Source organism: Filicampus tigris, chromosome 1 (genome assembly GCF_054856515.1).
Source record: "Filicampus tigris isolate MCC_2025a chromosome 1, RoL_Ftig_1.0, whole genome shotgun sequence".
NCBI lineage: Eukaryota > Metazoa > Chordata > Actinopteri > Syngnathiformes > Syngnathidae > Filicampus > Filicampus tigris.
In genome coordinates, this window is record NC_141217.1 from 11724790 (window position 1) to 11746847 (window position 22058).

At 40.3% G+C, this 22058-nt stretch overlaps 1 protein-coding gene and 1 long non-coding RNA gene across 4 annotated transcripts in view; one reads left to right on the top strand and one right to left on the bottom strand.

Moving 5' to 3' along the window:
* The window catches only part of espn (espin), a 39996-nt gene extending 17960 nt beyond the window's left edge, over positions 1-22036 (top strand). Inside the window, exons 8-15 of one of the 3 annotated variants that reach the window (XM_086052298.1) lie at positions 2041-2202; positions 6023-6284; positions 7164-7217; positions 10057-10202; positions 10439-10816; positions 18933-19011; positions 19308-19329; positions 20776-22036. In XM_086052298.1, coding sequence (XP_085908424.1) covers positions 2041-2202; positions 6023-6284; positions 7164-7217; positions 10057-10202; positions 10439-10816; positions 18933-19011; positions 19308-19329; positions 20776-20923 — 1251 coding nt within the window. In that variant the 3' untranslated portion in view covers positions 20924-22036. Of the gene's footprint in view, positions 1-2040; positions 2203-6022; positions 6285-7163; positions 7218-10056; positions 10203-10438; positions 10817-12791; positions 15047-18932; positions 19012-19307; positions 19330-20775 lie in introns of those variants that run through there. The other 2 variants (XM_086052306.1, XM_086052316.1) reach the window with 2 other exon arrangements.
* LOC147152762 (uncharacterized) lies at positions 4131-21387 on the bottom strand. The gene is made up of 4 exons (XR_015089669.1): positions 21022-21387; positions 18902-18983; positions 15920-17138; positions 4131-15732 (listed from the first exon to the last, which is right to left on the bottom strand). It is a non-coding gene; the product is annotated as an uncharacterized LOC147152762 (long non-coding RNA).
* Positions 22037-22058: the final 22 nt, after the last annotated feature.

Genomic DNA, 22058 nt, shown 5'->3' on the forward strand with positions numbered 1-22058 from the left:
TGGTTGCGGAGTGCAGGCCACTGGTGACATCATCACTTACCGCAAGGCCGGCCCATGAGGTTATTGATGAGGCCTTAGCGTAAAGTGAGACGGGCAGGTAGAGTGACAGGTGTAGCGCTGAGCGGAGAGAAGAGATGACGCTCTGGATCTGGTGACAGCTACTTTCTGTGCTTTGCTGGGCTTTGTGGCCGAGGCTCTGTCGAGACTACAGAAAAAGTCCAGGAGACACTAAAACGCCAAGGTAAGGTGTTGACGACCGAGAGGACTTTGTGGTCGTAAAGGCAGCGGCGAGGTTGCACAGTAAGCTTTAGATTTGATTATCTTTGCTGGTGTTTTTAAATTGCAGGATTCCGATTTTTAGCAGATTAATAGACACTGAATGTGTCGCGACTTTGTCACGATGTTTAAATGGTGCTTGCTGGCTTTACTGCATCAACTGGTTGTCGTGAGGAATAGTTGTTGGTTCTTTTGGAATAAAACTGCTGACTTATTCACCGCCTTTAACATTATTTGAGGTAACAACACAAGTAAATGTGCTATTGAGCCACTGTGGAATCAAGAAAGACATTCTTATCTTGTCTTCTTATCTTATAGAAAACAGCGACCGGGTAAAGTTATGCAATGCATACAATCAAGTACGATACTGCATGCAAAAGAAGGCCGTCGCTGTGTTTCTATGTCTTGAGATGTGAACGATGTGTGGTGGGGTTGGGTTGCGGTGGGGTGGTGCGGTTGTTCAAAAGGTTTGCTGTTGTCGGTCCATCTCCCTGGAGGCTGCTAATCAAACCATCCATCTGTGGACGCCGCTCACATTACCATCGCGCCTCCCCGACGACCGGCCAGTCAACAAAAGTTACCAGGCTCATTCATCAGAGTTCTGAACGAGACACCGCTAAAAAAAAAAAAAAAAAGACAGAGCTCAGGGGTCACACTGTAAAAAAAAAAGTTTGTAGAAATTACGGTAAAAACTGTTAAATAGCAACAGCCAACAGCCATAAAATCTAAAATTGTATGTCACCGTAGTAAATACTTTTAATTACTGTAAATCAAGAAATAATACCAAACATTAATTTTTACAGTGGTAATATGTAAAAAATACTTATACTACAAGTGAAAAATAAAAAACTTTGAGCAAACGATTAACTCAACACGTTTCCTATATTTCTCATCTTATTGTAGAAGGTGGATAGTTACCTGAAGTAAAACTCATTAGCATTCATGTCACCATAAATTAAAGTCCTACATTGTCTTTGTTTAACTCCTAACTTATGAACTTCTTCTTACACTTGTGTGACCATCAAGAACATTCAACAAATCGCCTATAGAATGAAAAATGGCTTTATGTTGTCAACTCTTTGACCCTGTCATAAATGATTTCTTTATTTATCATTTTTGAGGGGAAACGATTCTAAAATCAACGGTTCCACGACGTCTCCAAACTGGTGTGCGGTTTGATTTCATCCGAAACCCAAAGAAGAAGAATGAAAACAGCACAAAACCTGTAATGAATGTTTTTCAGTGAACAGCCCCAAAATGGAATTAGGGCTACCAATTGGCATAATAATAATCCACTGCAAATTCATTTTGAATATTTTATTGAGACTTCAGTATGTGATCTTTACGACTGCAGGAGATACTGTAGATGTCAGTGAAAGTGAAAGTCCACTGTGGCCCTGTGGTATGCGCCTACTTCAATCTGTGCATAAATTCTCAAGCTGCCGATGTCGTGTGGTTCTACCTGAAATACAAATGCCGACAGGGCACTGCAGCTGAATACAAGCCTTGTTCAGTTATTAAAATAAAGCTGCTTTGTCCACTGAAGGGTGCTAATCTGGAAAGAAAAGCCATTAAGCGCTGTGTTGTCCAAAACCTTCAAGCAGAACTAATACTGAGCAAAATATTGTATGCAAAAAGTCGACTTGCTTTTCCTTTTAGTCTAATAGTGAAATGTGAAACACATTTGCATTTGAACAATTTTAAGATAACTTTATGAAATATAGATGTGGCTTAAATTCTTTCTTTCTTTTTTTGTCTCTGTAGCAGCTGACGGTGGGAGAAAGCCAAGACAAATTACGGCGTGTTGACTCCAACAGAAAGTCGAGGAGCTTCAGTAAGCAGCCGAGCACTGGGGACTACTACAAGACCCTGGGGAGTGACGCCGCCGAGCTCCGTGGGAGCAAAGTCATGGCACCAAAGGAGGAGGTAACTGTCACACGGTTAGCATGCTAGCCCCTAAATACAATTACTGTATGCACTCGTCTATTTTTAAAGAGGATGGGAATGAGAAAATGGCAAAGTGTTACAGATCATCAAGTCATATCGTACAGTGTCTGTCTCACCTTTCTTTGAGTGTCACGGAATAGCCTCTGAGAACTTACAAGTGTCAATTTAGATTGCTCTGATGTTTTGGCGCTGATTGTACCATGGCATGCTGTGGTGCATCGAATCCCTTTTTAGTCAGCTCAGCATTCACGGGCAAGTTCTGAGGGAATTGCAATTGTTATTTTACTACGGTTTCGAAAAACATGTTGATTCCATTTGATATTTTGATATTGGGTAAATGAATGACTCTGCGAGCCTTGAAGAAACATTTCTGCAATGAGATTTAGCTTGATGGCAAACTGTTGGCATTAGGTTACCGTAGCAATATTTGCCTGTGCATTATGCCACTCGGCTGGTTACGTAATCGTCCGCCCTGAGCTTTTTGTTTGCCACATGATGCAAACTGCCCCCTCATTTCCATCTTGAGCCTCCAGCTTGCTGTTCAAACTGTCAAACAAGCTACAATAATGGAACACACGTGGACAATCGACCCATCAAGGGCTTAGCTCAAAGTCACCATGGCTTATGAAAGGATAATAGCACTGACTAATATTTGGAATTCATGTGGTAGCTTGCATTATAAGTGGCAGTTTCCAATTTGTTTAATTGTTCAGAGTTTCTTTCTAGGTTGATATTTAGAAACAAATACTGTATGTGAGTTCATACAAAAACAGAAATAAAAAACGATTACAGGCAAATAAGTAAAGGCTGTCACTGTATGTACCATAGTAAAAAAATGTTTTAAATAGGATTTCCAACAAATATGTTTGATAGTAGGGCTGCACAATTAATCAAATTCAATTCGACATCGCAATGTAGGCAATTTTTAAATCACAAAGGCTGCAATTTGGGGGGGGCTGCCTCATTTAAATAAAATAGGGTTCATTTTTATGTACATGTATATTTCATTTGTTTATTTCTTTCTTCGGTGTCGAGATAAGTTGAGTGCTTAAGAAGTGGACAGACGGATCGGTCCGTCGGTCAGACGGAAAGCCCACCACTGATGGTTACGGCAAACCCGCTTAACTTGAATACATTGATTTCGCCGCTGCGTTTTCACTTGATTTTCTGTCTCTATGCTGAAAATGCTACCGTGTATGGCATACAGTTTGTACCAATAGTCATCCATCAATCTGATGGATGGCTGCCCTCTGGCTTCAGGTGCGAGGGGCTTACTGATAGTCCAATCATACGTATATACGTGATTGGTCGTTACCTGAGCCCTGAGAAACTGTGATGTCATTTTCAGTCGACAGCAAGTGGCAAAATGGCCGCCTTAGAGAGGGATAAAAAAAGGGGTGGATTTTGCAGTTTAATTCACATTTCACAAACGCAATATTAATCAGAATACAGTGTTTATACTCGTTGGGCCGCATAGAACGTATTATTGGAAAACACATTTTTGACTTGACATCTCTTTAAAAGACCACAAGTCAATATTTGATAAGTTAACAACACTAATTGAAGTAGATAAACTGTTTTTCATATTAATCCATAGTTCACTTGCCCATGTTTGAGCGTAAGTGTAACCTATAAAAGCAAAATATTTATGTATAATAAATATGAGATTGTTTCTTGTAAAACAGATTAATTTATTGCTTGTTTTTGTAAAAGAATATATACATGGGAAGAGGATTTTGAGAAAGATAATTGCATATTAAATCGCAATTAGATTATCTTTCAAAATTGTTAAGTCCTAGTTGAGAGTATGAATTTATTTTGTAAAATGACGTTTCAACACATTATTCATTAAATTATTATTATATATTATATATATATATATATATATATATATATATATATATATATATATATATATATATATATATATTATATTATGAATATTCGAAACCTTTTTTTCGGCAACTATTTATTCATTCATTTTAATTTATTTTTTCAACAGCAAGCTACTTCTAAGTAGACACTGTTCACAAACCTTGAAAGAGCAGGACGTTCCAATGATGATCATCATTCAAATTAGACCCAACAGAAAAAAAAAAAAAGATTTAAATACTTTAAAATCAAATGCCTAAAAGCAACACATTCAAGAAAATCACATATATCGTTGAGTTGACTTGTTGCCACATACCTCCACAGACAACCGAACAGGGTCTGTCAAACACAATCATCTGTCTCTGGAGATGTATTACTATAATCTCATGGGAATCAGGAGTGGGGGTGCTGGGCTGATATGGAGGATAATCCCCTTTGAGCCAATTACAGCCTCAGAGGGGCCCCTCCTGGTCTCAGAGGCGTCTTAGCAGATGGGTCGGCTAATCAGTGGCACGTGCCGCCAGGCCTCATCTGGACACTAACCTCCCCCAAACTCCCTGGGGAGGCTTGAAGAGTAAAGGGGGGGGGGGGGGGGTCCCATGATGGGCACGCGTTTGAAGAACACAAAAGGGGCGGGGCTGATTCTTTGTCACGGTCCATTAACTCGCTTCCAGCAGGGTTATTGCACGCTTTCAGAGCGTGTCAGACGCGTGTAATGTGAAGGGGTGCGGTGGGCGTGGGGGTTAAAGCACTATCGCTTACAGCGGCAGATGGCCCGTGCCCAACTGTTTAGCCTTGGTGTTTCCCCTGGAGAGTGGACCATATTAGCTCTGTTATTGTGTCTGTATCAGTTGATTAAATACAGCAGAGGGAGGAGAACTCAAACAGGGACGCGTACAGCTGTCACTATCGGCAATCTGTGCCAGAAATGGATGTTCCCTCACCCGAGCAGGTGTTTAAACAGGCATGCCTATGCACTCCGGAAACAAAGAGTTTTTACATGAATTGTTGGTAATGAATGGATGATTATTTCAAATAGAATTTTTAAATCATTTTTTTGTGCCATAAATTACTGTTGATTTTTTTTTTTTTCAGTCATTGTGAAACTATTGGAAGTAAGCACAGAGGCATTTCACTAAGAATTTTGACTAAGGGTGGATTTACACTAGTTATTCCCAACCAGGGTGCCGTGGCACACTCATATAGCGGAAAGACCACATAGTGTGCATGCGAGAAATTTTCCAAATTCACTCAATTTTTCCAAAAATGAATGAATTGAATTATCAATTATTATTAAAAACATCATACTGTATACTGTATTTGTACATCTATTTATGCCCGTAATTACATGTTGCCAGTATAAATAGATGTACTATATTTGCCAAGAACAACAATTAAATGCCCTCCCATAAGATGGCAGAATGTACAATAAACCTGTGTATCCACCTGTTGTGTTCATTTAAACAGGCCCAGATTTCACACTGAGTAAATTTGTGAGTAAATTGAGACGGGCTCATCATTATATGTCTTCATACTGTAGTACTTTTTGTGTGGTGGTGTGCCATAACGTAAAATGGGTGCCTTGGCTCAATAAAGGTTGGGAAATGGTGATTCACATAGCATGATTTCTTTTTCATCCACTCTGTAAAGATGACAACATTGTCAAAACGATCCCTGTTCACGCGAACCTTGTCAAAGAATAGGTCCCCGCACAAAAAGTTCTCTGATCAGTTGTCCAAGGCGTTTCCGGGAAAAACGATTGATGGTTTCCCTCCTTTCCATTGGAATAATCTGAAAAATGTGATAATAGCATTATTCAAGTTATGAATACATAAATAATACATTTATCAACGACAGTATGGGTTGCAATCAGTTTGGGTCGCACGGTATAATATCACCAATAATGGCTATACAATTCTACGCTCAGGGCTCAGTTTTATTGGAGGAACCTGCCGATGGCTCCGCCCCAACATCTGAAAATGGCACCACAGAGGAAACCGTCCCAGCACCACCTCCGCCACCGCCTCCTCCGCCACCACCACCTCCTCCTCCTCCTCCTCCCCCCCCAAGCAACCCGACGCCAACACCGCCCACACCTCCACCGTTGCCACAAGACACACCGACAACCCAGAATGACTCTGCAAACAACATCGCCAACAAACAGCGACGTGCATCATCCTCATCAGGAAGTGAGTTTCCCGTGACCCCCAAATGCCCTCCTGCAATTGAAAGAGGAGGGGAGGCATACATTTGCAAACAACTTTTTAGGAAGATGTTATCACTTTCTCGTAGCCGTTTCTTTAAATCCATGAATTCTAGTGTGTCAAGTTCACTTGTGTTCAGTCACATTTCTTAAGAAAAGGATCTTTAAGGCAGCCCCAAATCTCTCAAGGTATGTTTTGAGCCGAACACTACAATCCTGAATAATTCATCTCAAATTGATGATGCAGGGCTACCATTACCCTGTGAACGGGTTTAGTGTTCAGCCATTTCCTTAAGTGCCTCAGTGTGTTAGATGCTGCTGACTGACTGTGTACAGCAAGTCGAAAAACGGTGTCTCAACAAACAATTGATTTTACTAACATTTAAAAAACGAAATAAATATCAACATATTTTCTAATACTGTAAGACTGTGTGTCATTTGGATTTTTCAATTAGGATTTTCAATTTGGATTTTTCAATTAATGCCATTTTCTAAACTTCAATAGCAGCTGTTACTCATTAAAAAAAACTATGTGACAAATTATACCAACAGAATAAATTAGTTTAACTAATGTGCTCGGTCTCGACCTTTGGCCCACATAATTACCTCACCTAAAGGTTTAGTCCTGTTTTACACCACACATTTCTTTTTATGACCTGAAACAATGTATACTTGATTACAATCGGTACTATCAAACTATCATGCTTTTCATCTGATCATGAAACCAGCAATCGTTTTCTTGAACGTTTTATGTTATTGCTCTTATGAGTTATCACTCTTGCTTCATTCCATCTTTGTCTGCTTAAATGTGTCCATTTTCATCTCTTTGCCTGCCATGGTCTTTCCTCACTGCTGCTCTTTCAAGGCGGGGGTCTTTCTGCACCACAGGCAGAGGGAGGGGCACTAAGACAAATGAAGAGTAAGTAGAGACCACAAAACAACCATGTACATTATTTTTTTCCCCCCAATTATATGAAACAAAAGTTAGGCAGAAGCCCTCTGATTCCCCACGCTAAAAACAATAATTTTGTAGGAAAGCCTTGGATTTGGCACTAAATGTCTCACATATTAATTAAATATACTAATGTATATATACATTATAATGTATATTGAGAACATGGTATATGAGAAGATAATTCAAGCCTGCAAAAAAGGGATTTCGTGAAGAGAACATTAAACTGAAATATTTACATTTAAATGGTAAACGTACAAAGGGAGTACTTTTTATACGATTGTCTAAAAAAAAAAAAGAATGGATGCAATTGCCGCCAAGTGGTTTGTGAGACAACAAGGTCATAAAACAAACACTAAGCTGTAAACCAACAATTTCCTTACTTAAATACCTTTGCCTTTAAATGTCTTTGTATTCAGTTGTCTTTTTTTTTTGTTAATCGCAGGAAAGTGCAATTATTCTCACAGTATGCAATACTAATGACCTTATTTGTCTACCAGTGTAAAGCAAGTCATAAAGACATTAAGCGGACGCTAACCAAAATGTCGCCACTGCATCCGGACGCTTTAGATAAAATCACATTGACTCAACAAATGAGATGAGAGCAACAAACCGGGTGTCAGACTCAAACGCCGTTACGACAATGGATGTGCTACGACTGTATGTTCCTCCCACCTTCCCATTTACCAACGAAATGGAGAGGAGGCGGAAGTGCAATTAATATGAGACAAAGGCTGATTTCTAATCCAAAATACACATTTTGTGCTGCCATTCGAGTCGTCGCGATGTCTCCGTGCACCTGTCACTGTTATGCTTTGCTTTACTCTCACAATGGCAGACTTTGCCAAGAATCCTTTATCTCGTTACGTCAGCAGCAGTGCATCTGTGGGCTGATGCGGCATTATTTGACTCATGAGGTGTCCCTTTCCTTACTTTTTTTTCCCGCTCTTCCCATCATTCTGGCTCAAGTTGACTTTGGTTTCATCTGTCCGAGACATCTTCACAACATGGAAGGAATAGTTGTTTTTATGGCAACGTCTAACGTGGCTTGACTGTGGTTGAATGTTAATTAGCACCGCGTTTAAACGCTTTATATCCATGAAATAGTCCAAATTACGTTTGCTTCTGTTGCTGCTGTGAAGGGCTTTCTCTTTACCGAGGATCCACTTTTTTTGGGTATTGGTTTACAGCGGAAATCTTTCCAATGTTTTGAAGGCAAGGAAATTGAATACTCTCTTTTTCACTTACTCCAGACAAAACTGACAAAACCGGAAGCAGCAAAAAACAATCATAAGAAGTCATTGTCCAAATACTAAAGGTAATAGTAAGGAAGAGTGAACCAAAGTTGGGTGAGGGAGTATCCCATGCCACAGGTAGTTTTTGCAAAATCCACATATTAATATTTACAGTGATATATGCTTTGGTGATTTTGACTAACAAGCTGCGGGTGTGTGCGTGCGAGTCTGTATGTGTGTGTGTGTGATAATTCCTTGCCCGCTTGCCAATGGCTCGCTGTCACTTTCAGTTACCGGTGATTCCTTTAGATTTTCCGCCGACTGTGATGATGGGGCTTTAACAGGAAGCTGCTTTCTCCTCCGCGAGGGAGAGTGCAGCAGAGCGAGGGAGCGTTAGGCGGGGTTGCACGCTGCTGGGGCTTTTGTGGCCAGTCAGACCATTGTGGTGGCCTCAACAGGCAGCCGTTTTACGCGAGGACTGTTTTGCCTTCAGCCAGCAATTAGAGATGACAGCGGACATTCAACTTATTTGAGGTTATTCTCAAAGTAAGGTGAGGTGTCCTTTGGATGCAGTTTGTTTTTAGACTAAAAGATGTATGATGTTTCATTGGTAAAGAAAACCTAAAGCTTCCACGGTATTTTAGTTTTACTGTCTTTGATTAGCATGTGATCCTATTGATGTGTGAATCAGCTGTTTTGAGTTTGGTTACTCTTTTGCTCATGTTTATTCATCATCCAAATCTCTAAAATGTATGAATGTGGCATTTGATGACATTTATTGTAAAGTAACTCATTTTAGTCCTAAAAAATGTATACGGGTTTCTTTGAAAATGGAGTTACAGGTCACAGCCGAAGTCTGCCTAAAGTTGTTGCATTGTTCATTGTAAGCAGATTAGCGACTGTGGAAGCTGAATAGGTACATTTCATAACAATCCGTTCTTAAAGTGAAAGTTCAGCAGCTCCACATTTCCATCAGATAACACGTCAGGTAAAAATGGTGAGCTACTCTTGTTTAGTTTAATGAAAATAGTTGGTCCTCTCCTGTCTGAATGACATAAAGATGTCTGGAGTGGTAATATTTTAAGTCCTGTGATGCATTTTTCAACTGCAACTAGGAATCGTTTCAAGAGGAAAGATGTCCCTCTGTAACAGTTGAGCGATACGTTTTGAGCACTGTGGAGAGGTAGAGAATATGGTTAATAGGAAAAGCCTGAACATATGGAAACGAGTCCACAGACCTGTAATCCACCTGTCTGTACATGTTCAGTGCCAACATTTACACTTGTGATGAAATATTGAACGTGTCAACCAACTCTTCCCTTGCCCTTAACTCATTCACTGCCAGACATTTTCAGACCCTCTTTTACCCTATTATTTGACAAAAAAATGGGAAAAAATATAAATAAATTACTGGGATTGAATGGCTGGATTGTGAAAAGACGAATACATTCGTCTTTGGCAGTGAATGAGTTAAGACTACCTCCATTACGTTGTTTTTGATTTGTCACTCCCTCTATTCCATCTTGACTTCTAACTGGTTTCACTACTCTGCACCATTGTTCTGTTTTTAGGCACAAAATCTTTCAACATGATGTCCCCCACTGGTGATAACTCAGAATTGCTAGCAGAAATCAAAGCTGGAAAGAGCCTGAAGCCTACGCCTCACAGTAAAGGCTACACCACTGTCTTTTCCAACAGTGGGCCGACAGGCAACAACGTAAGTCCGCAGTGTCCGCGATTACTTTACGATTGGCTCATGCCTTGGAATTTTGGAATTATAGGCATTAGTTAGGACAATGTAATAGATCAACGTGGTTTAATTAATTCAAAGACAAACATTATTCAAATGGCTAACTGTATAGTTGGAAGATCTGTTCAAACAATCAGTTGTTCAATCAAGCATTTAGTTGCATCACATCCAACCCGTCTATTTGGGGTTTTGTATTTCTCCAGGGAAACACCGTATCGCCACCCGAGACCCGCCCTTGTAGCCCGCCACCCAAGACGTCATCCCCGCATGCGTCCAATACGTCGGTGACCTCTCCACCCACAACGCCGAGTCCCACTCCCAGTCCACCGAGCTCGGGAACCTTCAGGACCATGTCGGCGTCGGCGAGCTTCGAGCAACTGCACTCCAATTCCGTAATCAACGGGAGCAGTGTTGCCGGCACAGCAGGACCGCAGTCAGGAAGAAAGTCGAGCCTTGCAGATGTGGAGGCGCTCGTACCCACGCACGACGAGCAGGGAAAAGCCATCCCCGAATGGAAGAGGCAGGTGATGGTGCGAAAGCTTCAGGTCAAAGTGCAAGAGGAGGAAGAGCACAAACGCAAGGTAGGCACGGCAGTCTCACCGTCTTGTCACATTTTAGCTATCCCATTTGTGTTGTAAAGAATTTAAAAGCAGAAAAAAAAAATCACTGCTTTGTTTTGCTTTACAATCATGATAATGAACAAGACAAATGGGCTACTACATTTCAAAGTGGGTTTTTGTGACCATGATTGTTGTGTGCTTGCATGACGTGTCACTTGTGTAGCTGAATCAAAAGTTGAAGCTTTCATCAAGGAACTTTCCTTTCTTCTACCCTACATACAAATGAATCCAATCATCATTTATTTAAAAAAAAAAAAAAAAAACAATAGATTTGATTATTTTTGCACTCAGCCATCATTATGTATATGCATGTTGAGAAAATGTGCCAGACACAAAAAAAATAGAGTTTGTGATTAAATTGAACTGATCGATCGTGAATTTGTTTCTATTAAAAAGTTCTTAATCGAAAATAACGATGCTGTTCATTAGGACTGTAATGATGCAAAGTTAAGATTCAATTTGTATCTCAATTTCTGACCTTTAGTTCGATACACGATTTAAAAAGAAAAAAAAAAAAAAAAAAAAGTTTAAAATATATGTGTGCACTGTAAACAAGCTGACGTTAGCCACGGGTGCTACAGTAGTAGCATGACTGCAAATTCTGCTCTCCTCACATAGTTGAACAGAGCTAGCATTAGCGGTCGCCACAGTTTTGCTCACTGCAGTCATATGACCGTCACTGAAAAAATGTATCACATGACATGAGGATGGAGAAAGCTTGCTGAAGAAATTTATCCTCAATCCAGGCTTATGTGTTGTTGTTTTTTTTAATGACTTTAAAATAATAATTAGTACCGGTAGTAGTACAATAATAGTTAGGTTAGGTAGTGGTATAAAAATAATGATAATAATAATCTATTAAGTTTGATAGCACTATGAGTTCATATAGTTGTATCTGGATTGAAGGCACAAAATGTGGGTGTTGGAAGGGGCGTGTCACGTGCAATTTCAAAGGCGACACAGGTTTGTGTCTTAAGTATGGCGATTTTCTGTTTCAATGCTGTATTGTTATCAGTAATTCTAAAAACAGTAATTGCTCTAAATTGTCATTTCCCCAAAAGATTCACATCCATCTTGTTTTAGTGCATGAACTGGCCTTATACCCTCCAAGTTTGAAAGCTCCCGGTCTTTGGCATTTCTTCAGGATAATGCTGCATGTTTTGCATACGTTTCGAGGTTTCACCCGTTTTGAGTCTTTGTGTTTGTGAGTGATGTGAAAACTTGACTCCACTGCCCATCACAGCATCCAAGCACTTGATGGATGGATTTCACAGAGTGAGCTGTTGTTGGATGATGGAGCGTTTTGTGGTTTCAAGTTGATACATGCAGATTCAGTGGTGTGATGTCAAGCCCATTCACACTGCAGTTCAAACAACAATAGTATTCAACAAAACAGACACCCAAAAATGACTGAAGGTGCATTTGAATCATACAACCTGTGTAGCCTAACTTTTCATGCATACCGTTGTTTACATGAAAGCGATGTGGCGAGCAACGCTTAAGCACAACTGATGCGGAATACGTCATCACCGTTGCACTACCAACCACCAAGCCAGGGTTTTGGAATATCATCAGGTGTCAGTGTTGCACTCATTATGGGCTTCAGCAGTGCTCAATGTAAAGTGTCCTCAAGTCGGCTAAATTCAAAACAGGTGACATATGCAAATGTGCATACCTTACAGCACATCAATTATTGCTACTGCATAACAAATGCAAAGGCTGAATGAAAACAAACAAAAAAACGTCTTGTCCTCTTGTGCCTTTAAATGAAGCATGAAAAGAGGCAGTGCCATTGCACCACTAAATCCATGTAAATCCAGTTTGTCCTCAAGGATGTGCAATGAAGCGTGTGTTTCAACAAGGAACTCGGTGCTGAAGAGTCCATTCCCTCCTCTCCATTTTCTTGTCTCTTGGTCTCCTCTGACCTCTGATTTAGTTTGCGGCGGGTGGCCACTACCGTCCTCAGGAATGGCACTACTCCCACATCCACAATGCTATTTTAGGACCCTTTGGGGAACTGATGACCGAGGGTGATCTCAACCGCATTGAGAAGCAAATTGAGAACCTGCAGGTGATGCACAAGGTCTCGGAAGTTGAGAAGGAGCTGGAAGAACTAGAGGAGGAGCTGCATCAGCTTCTTCCCGTTTCTGCAGCACTCACTCAAGGACATTTTTCAGTCAATCCAAAGCAGGTGCATGGCCAAGCTGAAGATCTTCCAGCCTGGTGCAGCAAAATTTCTACCTTGCTCAAGAGCATGGCCATTCTTCTTGCCACACTGGGGGGCAAAGAGATTGACATTCTGGAACTAATAAACCCTGCATATTCTCCAAAAGGGACAAAGACCGCGGCAGCAACTCAGCCCGATCCAGCTACGGGATTTATTGGGCGCTCTCGGTCTTTCTCTACAAAGGAAGACGTAGAGAAGGAGATGAAGCAGTTTGGCGTATCGGTGAAGAACCTCAAGGCCAATTACGAAATTCACTCACGGTCTGCAAATAGCAAAGAAACACGGGTGTATCAACGCCAGAGCTCACTCCCAGTCGTAAGCGAGTCGAATAATAATCCAGAAACGCTTTGTCGGGATGACGCAAGATCCCCGGTTGACTCGCCTCAGTCCCACACGGACGGTTCTCTGCCTTTAAAAGAGGAGTCAGTCTTGAAACTTGTCGAAGAGCCACTTCCCGGGGCGTCTCAAACCTGTGCAAGCACGGAGATAATGGCGCAAACTGAGATGGAGGAGTTTAGCCAGGTTCTTTCGGCAGACCCCTTTTTAAACAGTCACCAACAAACAAGAAGTTTGGAGGTGCAGACAGATCTCAGCTATGTTCAGGAATGCATCGAAACAAGGAAAGAGAGGATCGTCTTCCTGTTTCTTGAACACTGGCGCAAGTACACCATCTCCGAATCAGTCCGAAGAGGAAATAATCTGGATGTGAGCTGGGAGAACTTCAGTCAGCTTGGCACAGAGGAGGGGAATGTTGGAGAGATTCGCAGCGACGACGATAAGCTCCTCCTTTTCATGAAGTCCAAGCAGGTAGTGGGCAAACTGATCGGCCACTGGAGGACCATCATGAGCCAGGTGCCCAGTCGTCAAATCCGCAGGCTGAGTCGAGCTCAGATGATCTACTGGCCGGAACATTTCTTGCCACACATCAACGGCTCACCTGTGAGCTACGAAAGCCTGACGCTTGATCTTTTCATGCTTGGATACTTCCAGCTGCTGGAAATGAACATGTCACGCAACGAGCGCAAATTCCGCCATCTCTTGTGCTATGAGATGTTTGACCGTCTTGGTCGGCATCGGTGGGAGGTCATAAAGCGCTTTCACAGAGAGGTAATGGGGGAAATTGAGAGCGGGAAGAGAGACTGGGCGGATGGTTTTGAGGACATCAAGCTGAAGTACTTTGGAGATTCCGATGACGAGGGAGGTGTCACGACTGCCTCTCTGCATTCCACGTCTCCCGAGGTGGCCTTCGTTCCGACGGAGGAGCCACGGCCACCGCCACCCTGTCATCCTCCACCCCCTCCGCCTCCAAATACGCATCCTACTCCGACATGTGCTGCGCCGCCGTCTGAATTTGATGCGCCCTTTGCGTCACCTGCCGCAGCTCCCGATGGAGCAACGGACACCGGTCTGCTGCTGGACTCACTGAACAATTCACAGACTGATTTAAAGGAGGCCGAGCGCGTGTCATTAAATGAGCCGAATGGTCAACAGGATGAGATAAGGAGGGTGACAAACATGCAAAACACTGATGCAATTAAAAGAGTTCAGACGCTTCAGGGCAGCGCAGAAAGCCAAGAAGCAGCTCCAGTTGAAGACGTTACGGTTGAAAGCATAGCAGAACCAGTTGGTAAAACGCTAACTAGAGAAAAACACCATTCAATTCAAGTGATCTATGAACTCAAGGAGTTTAGTAATGAGGAGATCATTAGGTACATTGATCGAAGTTTCGCCTTCTGGAAGGAAAAGGAAGCCGAGCTTTTTGACATCTAACACGCCTTGACGTGTATATCCGCACTGAAGCAGACAGAAAAGGCATAACTAGCAGCATCGGTGGCGACCATTTCGCTCTACTGGATGAAAGAAATCATCTTAAAAACTGTTTCTTTGACATACAGCCTCGGAATAAAACAAAACATTTTTAACTTAAACTACTGATATGCAGTGAGGGCTCCTAAAGGTTTGAATATGTCTCATGAAGATAAAAGATTTGATTCAGCATGTTAGACCTCCAAATCATTTGTAGTTATGGAATTTATGCAGCAGCACCGTTTAATGTACTAAATCTCTCAATTGGCATCAGAAAGCTATTTGAGAGTCTGTCACTGCACCCTGCACTCTAAAAACAGTTGGGTTAAAAATAGTACGATTATTTGACTCAACTTTCTTGGTTGTCTTTGCAGAAAACAACCCAAAAAATGGATGGGTCAAATTGACCCAATTTGTGTATCGGTCCATTTTTGACCCAACATTGTGTTATTTTTAACCCAACTGTTTTTAGAGTGTGCGATCTATTATGCATTTTAAGACTAATTTTGTATCATTTGAGTGGCTGGAGAGTTCTCTGATTTCAATGTGTGTTAGTATTTTTGCTGTTATGAATAAAGTTGTTTACATTTTTTGTGAATATATAATCTCATGAGCTCTTTGGTAAAGCAGAACTACAAAATGAAATGGTCTGTCGCCTTGCTAAAATAATGGTTTAAGTCATTTATTTTTGTTTTTCAAAAACCTGAACCAAAACTGAATATATTTAAAGAGGAACCCTCAGTTTTTCTTTTCAATAATATGTTCTATGCAGCCTCACTAGTCTAAACTTGATATTCTGATTAATATTGTGTTTGTGGAAGACGAATTAATTAGCAAAATCCACCTGTTTTTAACCATCTCAGGAGGCGGCCATTTTGTCACATGCTGTCGACTGAAAATGACATCACAGCTGCTCAGGTAACGGCCAATCACAACTATGATGTCATTTTCAGTCGACAGCAAGTGACAAAATGGCTGCCCCCTCAGATGGAAAAAAAAAAACAGGTGGATTTTGCGAACTCATAATCCACAAATGCAAATGCCACAATGCCGCGTTTCAACTATTGGGGGTGCACACAACATTTTGGGGTTGAACTTCATTCATAGAGGGAGAATCACATGATCTGTTCAATTTTGGCTTTTTATGTTCAATTTCAGCAGAGGTGGCCAGCATTATAAAGAGAAGAGAAATTTTGACCAAAAAATATCAAACTAAAAAAAGACTTTATTCGGCCATTATTTTCAGGAAGGTGACAATATTTTAAAGGGAAGTCGGCCCAATACAAAGAGAGAAGATGTTATTGTACTCTTGGTTGTGAGGCACTGAACTGTGAAGTCTCACACTTTTGTCGGTACGTCTTCCAGCATTGAGATTACCTTCAAATAACCCTCTTAGCAACTCCTGCTGTCGTGCTATCTTTGGCTTGGAAGCCATAAGGAGGTTACATTGACTCTTTATCAACTGTAACTTCACAAACTGGAAGGCAATCAACATTAGTTATACAATGTAAGCCATTTCGTTGAGTTACATTTGACTACATTTGCAAACATAATTGGACTGCATTCGAGAATATCATTGGAATGAAAATATTTATTGTATGGATTCGAGAGTCATTTAGGATCAAAAGATACATTGCAGTGAGTCCATCTTTGATTATTGAACACCGGAGAGTTAACATTTTAAAAAGATCCAAATAAGAAGCAAATGTGATACTACTTTGTATAAGGTGGAACTTTGGTTTAGTTTTAGTTTCAAAATTCTATTGTGGTCACATCCCTGATTTTTTTTTTTTTACAAGAAGATTGCCTTTTAATTTTTTTCTGAATTTCATTGCCTTTCCCAAATGATTTTAAGGGACTCAAACACAATCACAATTAGATGCCATAACGTACTAATTTGGGGCTGCGGGCAACTTCAGATGACTCACAGAAGAACAGTAAGTAGTCAATTCCATTGACGACAAAATATTCAATAACACAAAAGAACGTTCGATCATATTAACTGCAAATTCATCAGGTCATTTTTTTTTTTTTTATTTGCTTTGCAGTTTTTTTTTTTTTTTTAATCCTCTTTAATTCCCAGGGGAATAATGAATCATTCATGACATAGATAATCTTACCTGGATTCCTTTGCCAAGACAAGTGAAACACTTAAACAAGAGAAATGCATTGGGGGTAATGTATCTTGTCAGGTCAAAAAAGAGAATCGAAGATGGCTGCCCCATTTGCTGCCGCTCCTCACGTTACTGACTAAAAAGAGACAATAGGCTCCAGTTACTCGTCAGCGCTGTCGGAGAAAACGTCATGTGTTGACTTAGAGCAACACGAGAAGAATACTTAATAATGTGCAGTGTTCGCTGCATGTGTAACATATGCACGTCAGTGTACACACAATACTTTGAGCGGTCTTCCATAAAAGCCTTTTAGTATGAGCGGATTTAGAGTAGTTGAACACAGGTTAAACATTGGTATCATCAGTTCTTTCTTCTCTATGCAAAGGCTTACCATAACATAAGCATCTTCACACACAGAAAAAAACGGCAGCGTTTCAATGCAGAGAACTAGTAAACATACAGTATGTATCCAACCACTGAAAAATCACATCCAATAAGTAATTGACTTTGAATTATGTGTGGTGGGTTTCTCACTCACTGGTTAAATACGGAGCACAAATGCTATTATTTAGTCTAAAATGGTATTATTTTAGGTACACTTTTCAGACTCTCAACAGTTCATTTATGTAATCCAAGGCACTGACGGGCTGACCATTACAATTCAGTTCATCACGAAAAATTACAGACTGATGAATGACGGGCGGGTACCCTGGCCGCTGACCTAAAAAGAATGACGGACCAGCATAATTTAGTAAAATGCTCACCTCTGCTAATTTTCAGTGTCATTTCTTCTTTATGTGGGAAATCATCAATAATAAGAAAAGGGAATTTGGTAATTGATTCATCGTGTCATGTCACTTTGGGCAAATGGAGTTCACTTGTTGGCTGCAACCAGCAGACGCGTTATTGATTCAGTCCCAACTCATTTGTCGTATTTTGGTAAGACACACATAGCATTGTACAGAGTTTGAAAATTAGCACTGCTCTTAAATATCGCAAAAGAAAAAAAAACTGGATATGAATGATTCAGTTAAAATGTATTGCATATAAAAATGAAATTAAAAAAAATTTACTTAAATGTTTAAAAACAAAGAGTCGACAGATTAAATGCAAATGTTTTGTACTGTGTTTAAAGGGGAAATCAACCCAAACATATTCTTTTCAAGAATATGTTCCGAGCAGGCCCACTAGTTGAAACACAGCATTCTGGTTAATATTGCGTTTGTGGAATATGAGTTAAGCATCAAAATCCACCCATTTTGCCATCTCGGGGGGCGGCCATTTTGTCACTTCTGTCAACTGAAAATGACATCACAACTGCTCAGGGCTCAGTTAACGACCGATCATAGCTCAGCTCCAGAAAACAGGTTCAGCCGTCGACAGAAGTGACAAAATGGCCGCCCACAGAGATGGTTAAAATGGGTGGATTAACTCTTATTCCACAAACGCAATATTTATCAGAATGCCTTGTTTCTAATGGGCTTGCATAGAACATATTCTTGAAAAAAAAAATGCTTGGGTTGACTTCCTCTTTAAGTGTTGTACTTTTTATTTGTCTTCAGTAATTCATCCGCGTACCACTAGAGAGAGCCTGTGTATCACCAGTGTTAGTCATGACACACTTAATCACTGTTCAGTGTGACTGGAAATTGGTACTGAAACAAGAGTTCAGGAATGAAGAGTGAGATTATTCCATTTGGTTGAAAAATAAACTTCATTGATCTTTATTCTTCCCCATAGTCAATCAACATCCCTCGTTTGCTAAACCGACTCTGAAACAGCAACAGAACTCAGTTGGGTTTCTACTCCTTGTCCTCCCGAAAAAGATAACACTAACTGTTAATGGGGCGAAGCAAAACAGAGCATGCGTGCAAGTGGAAAAAACATGGATGTACTCACGTAATATTTGTCATTCTGCTGAACTTGGCAGGCTGATGAGGAAGCGGCACGCCTGGCATCGATGCCCGCCTGGAGGAGAGACCTGATGAAGAAGAAAATGGACGAAGAGAGGTGAGTAACGAAGCTCTGTTGCTGACCATAACCATGCACTTGCAGTCAATGCTTGAGAATTACTAGCTTGATGGATGGAAGGATGAACATTGAAATTATTCTCACAGTTGATTATGTTTCTGAGAAAAACATGATTTGCATAATAATTTGGAACGTGGTGTCACTGACACTTAAAAACCTGTTTCAGCCTTGCTGTACGTTAAACAGATAATATAAATTTGGAACTTAACGTGTATGTGACCCTGTAAATTCTCTTTGATATTTACACCCTTTCCTCTTGTGCTTATGCCCTCCTGATGTGACAGGGAACAAAAGAGGTAAGAACAAAACTGATTTCTATACATACACACAAGATCATACAAAACGGTGCCTGTTGTAATGTATGACGTCTCCCTAGATTTTATGTGGCTAAATGCTTTCGCCAACTCATTAGGAACGCCAGCCCTGTAGGATAGATTTAGTTTAAAAATAAAATTGCACTTGGATACAAAGTACTGTACTGTACTGCAATATTGAATCAATGTCATTGGCGTGACAGTTTAGACTACTAGGTGGTGCCGTTTCCATTTTCATATACCTTACCCCAGTGAGAGGAAATGTGTACGTCACAAATAACTGCTTTATCCGTAGACGTGTACATGATATCCCTAAGTACTGAAAAGTTTCCTTTTAGCAGCATGTGAATGTTAATAATACCCCAAAGTACAATAGGCCAAAGTGTCCTCACCTGTCAATGATGGCCAACAACGGTTTTTCTCAGGCTACTTATGAAGTGATCCCATGCATGTTAGATATAAGTCCTGATAAATACTGTAGATCAATACAGGTAAAAATGACATGTGCCCAATAGAATCTTTTGACATTTTGCATGGCTACTTTGAAAGGGCAGCACCTTTATGTTCACGTCATTTGGCCAGCCAATTACAGCATTGTGACACTCTGAATCCCTACCAAAATCTCTGCTGGATGAACACTAATTTGGGCACGCAACTGCTTTTCATGCACAGTACACTCACCACTTGTGCAATTTATTCATTTAACTCCATGTTTTTTTGACGGTGGGGTTAGTTGTGCTTCATTTTCTAATGGGAGGGTCAAAATAGTAGACACAGCTCGAATTATGACTCAGTAATACCACATTTGTAAACAGTAATGTAACCCCTCCAAAAATACTTATTTTTCCCTCAATCCCCAAAAAAACTGAGCAATAATGTTTTGCATATTTTTTTTTAAATGTCTCTTATATTGGGTCTACTTAGATTAGTGGTTCTCAAATTTTTCAAATAAACAGACATTCTTAAATAATGATCCAATTAAACTGTATTGCACATACGAGTTAAATAAAAATTATACCTAAAAAAAGTTGCAAAAAAGCAGTTCCAAAAGATGAAATGCAAATGTATTGTATTTAAAAGTTAAATACAACTGAACTGAGCTGTACTTAACTGATGAACAGAACCAGATTAAAAAAATAAAAAGTTTGAGCCACTGTAACATTCGTGCAAATTTGAACATGGGTTAGAGTTGAAATCAGGCTTTCGTGTACCACTAGAGGGAGCCCGCGTACCACTAGTGTACACATAAAAAACTGAAATGCGTGTGCCACTGTTGTGTTTCATGTATATTAATAGCAGTTGATAAAGTATTGCTCTGTCCTTTGTTGTTTTCTAAAAAAAAAAAAAATAATAATAATACATGTTTAGAAGTAAACGATACGAGTTTTTCAAACAAATTCAACTGTTTGTCCTCCTGGATGCATTTAGGAAAGCAGAGGAGGAGGCCAAACAGGCCAAGGAGGTAGAGGAGAAGACAGAGCTGGAGCGACTAAGGATCCTGGGTTACGACGAGACTAAGCTTGCCCCTTGGCAACGACAGATCATCCTGAAGAAAGGGGACATCGCCAAACAGTGATCTGGCCCGCCCTCGTTCTCTTCCACTCGTGGGACCCTTCCCATCATCGACCCACCCACAACTCCCAAGGCCTTCACTGATTGCTTTTCTCTCCCTACCGTTTGTTCCCGGTGACGTCCCATCTTTGTCTCTCAACATCCGGACATGGTACTGATGCAGGCAAGGCTCCTCGTGGTCCTTGTTGAAAATCACGTGGGGACAAAGTTTCAGCATTAGTATGGCTTCTGCATGCACAGGTTGCCCTCACATAAGACCTTTTCTTTCAACTGTATGTGTCCTTAATTCAGACCTGTTTGCTTTACCGCAAATTCTATGCGTTTTACTTAGACTTTCTAGTACAAACGGTGAGTGGCAAGTAAAGGGGCTATTTGTTAGCATTGCTGCCATGGGAACTGTCTGTTTTGTACGGTCCCCACACTCGCTGTCACGTAACACCACTGACATACTAATCAATGAAACGATGTCATGAAGACATTTTTGCATAACACTCATAGAAGCGCATTCTTTACTTTACAGCCATAGTTTTCATTCTCCCAAGAAACAACTCTTTCTTCTTTTCAAAACAGTCTCTTGACCTAAGCTTACATTTTCTGGGTGTGAACATTTGAGAGGAATCGAATTCATTTCAATATTACTAGCACATGTTCATTTTCTAAATCAGCACTGTAAAAATTTAAGGCTACTTTGATCGAAATTCATTTTTCTATTGGTGTTAACGCTATGGTGATCATGAATGTTTTGTGCATGTTGCATAATTTGTATCAAGCATGTTGTAATCCGATAATGGCCGATAATTAATCAATTTAAAACTGTTGAAATCAAAACAAAGTTACGTGAAAGTTTAACATTCCTGTCATTTTGAAATTTTGGAGGACTTCATTTACTGTCGAAAACTGCAGTCTATGGAGCTATTGTTTAAGTTTTCATTTAACTTTTAGAGATATGCCGACGACACTGGGTGCTCCCTGAACTTTTTGTTAAAATTTTATAACAAAGTTGTATATAAATATAATAATAAAAATATTGTCAAAAATGTATAGCAATCATATTTTTTTTAAATCAACATAATGCAAATCTGAAAAATTGTTCAATAAACAATGATGTTTCAACAAAGTTAAGAGTTTTATTCTTTTGG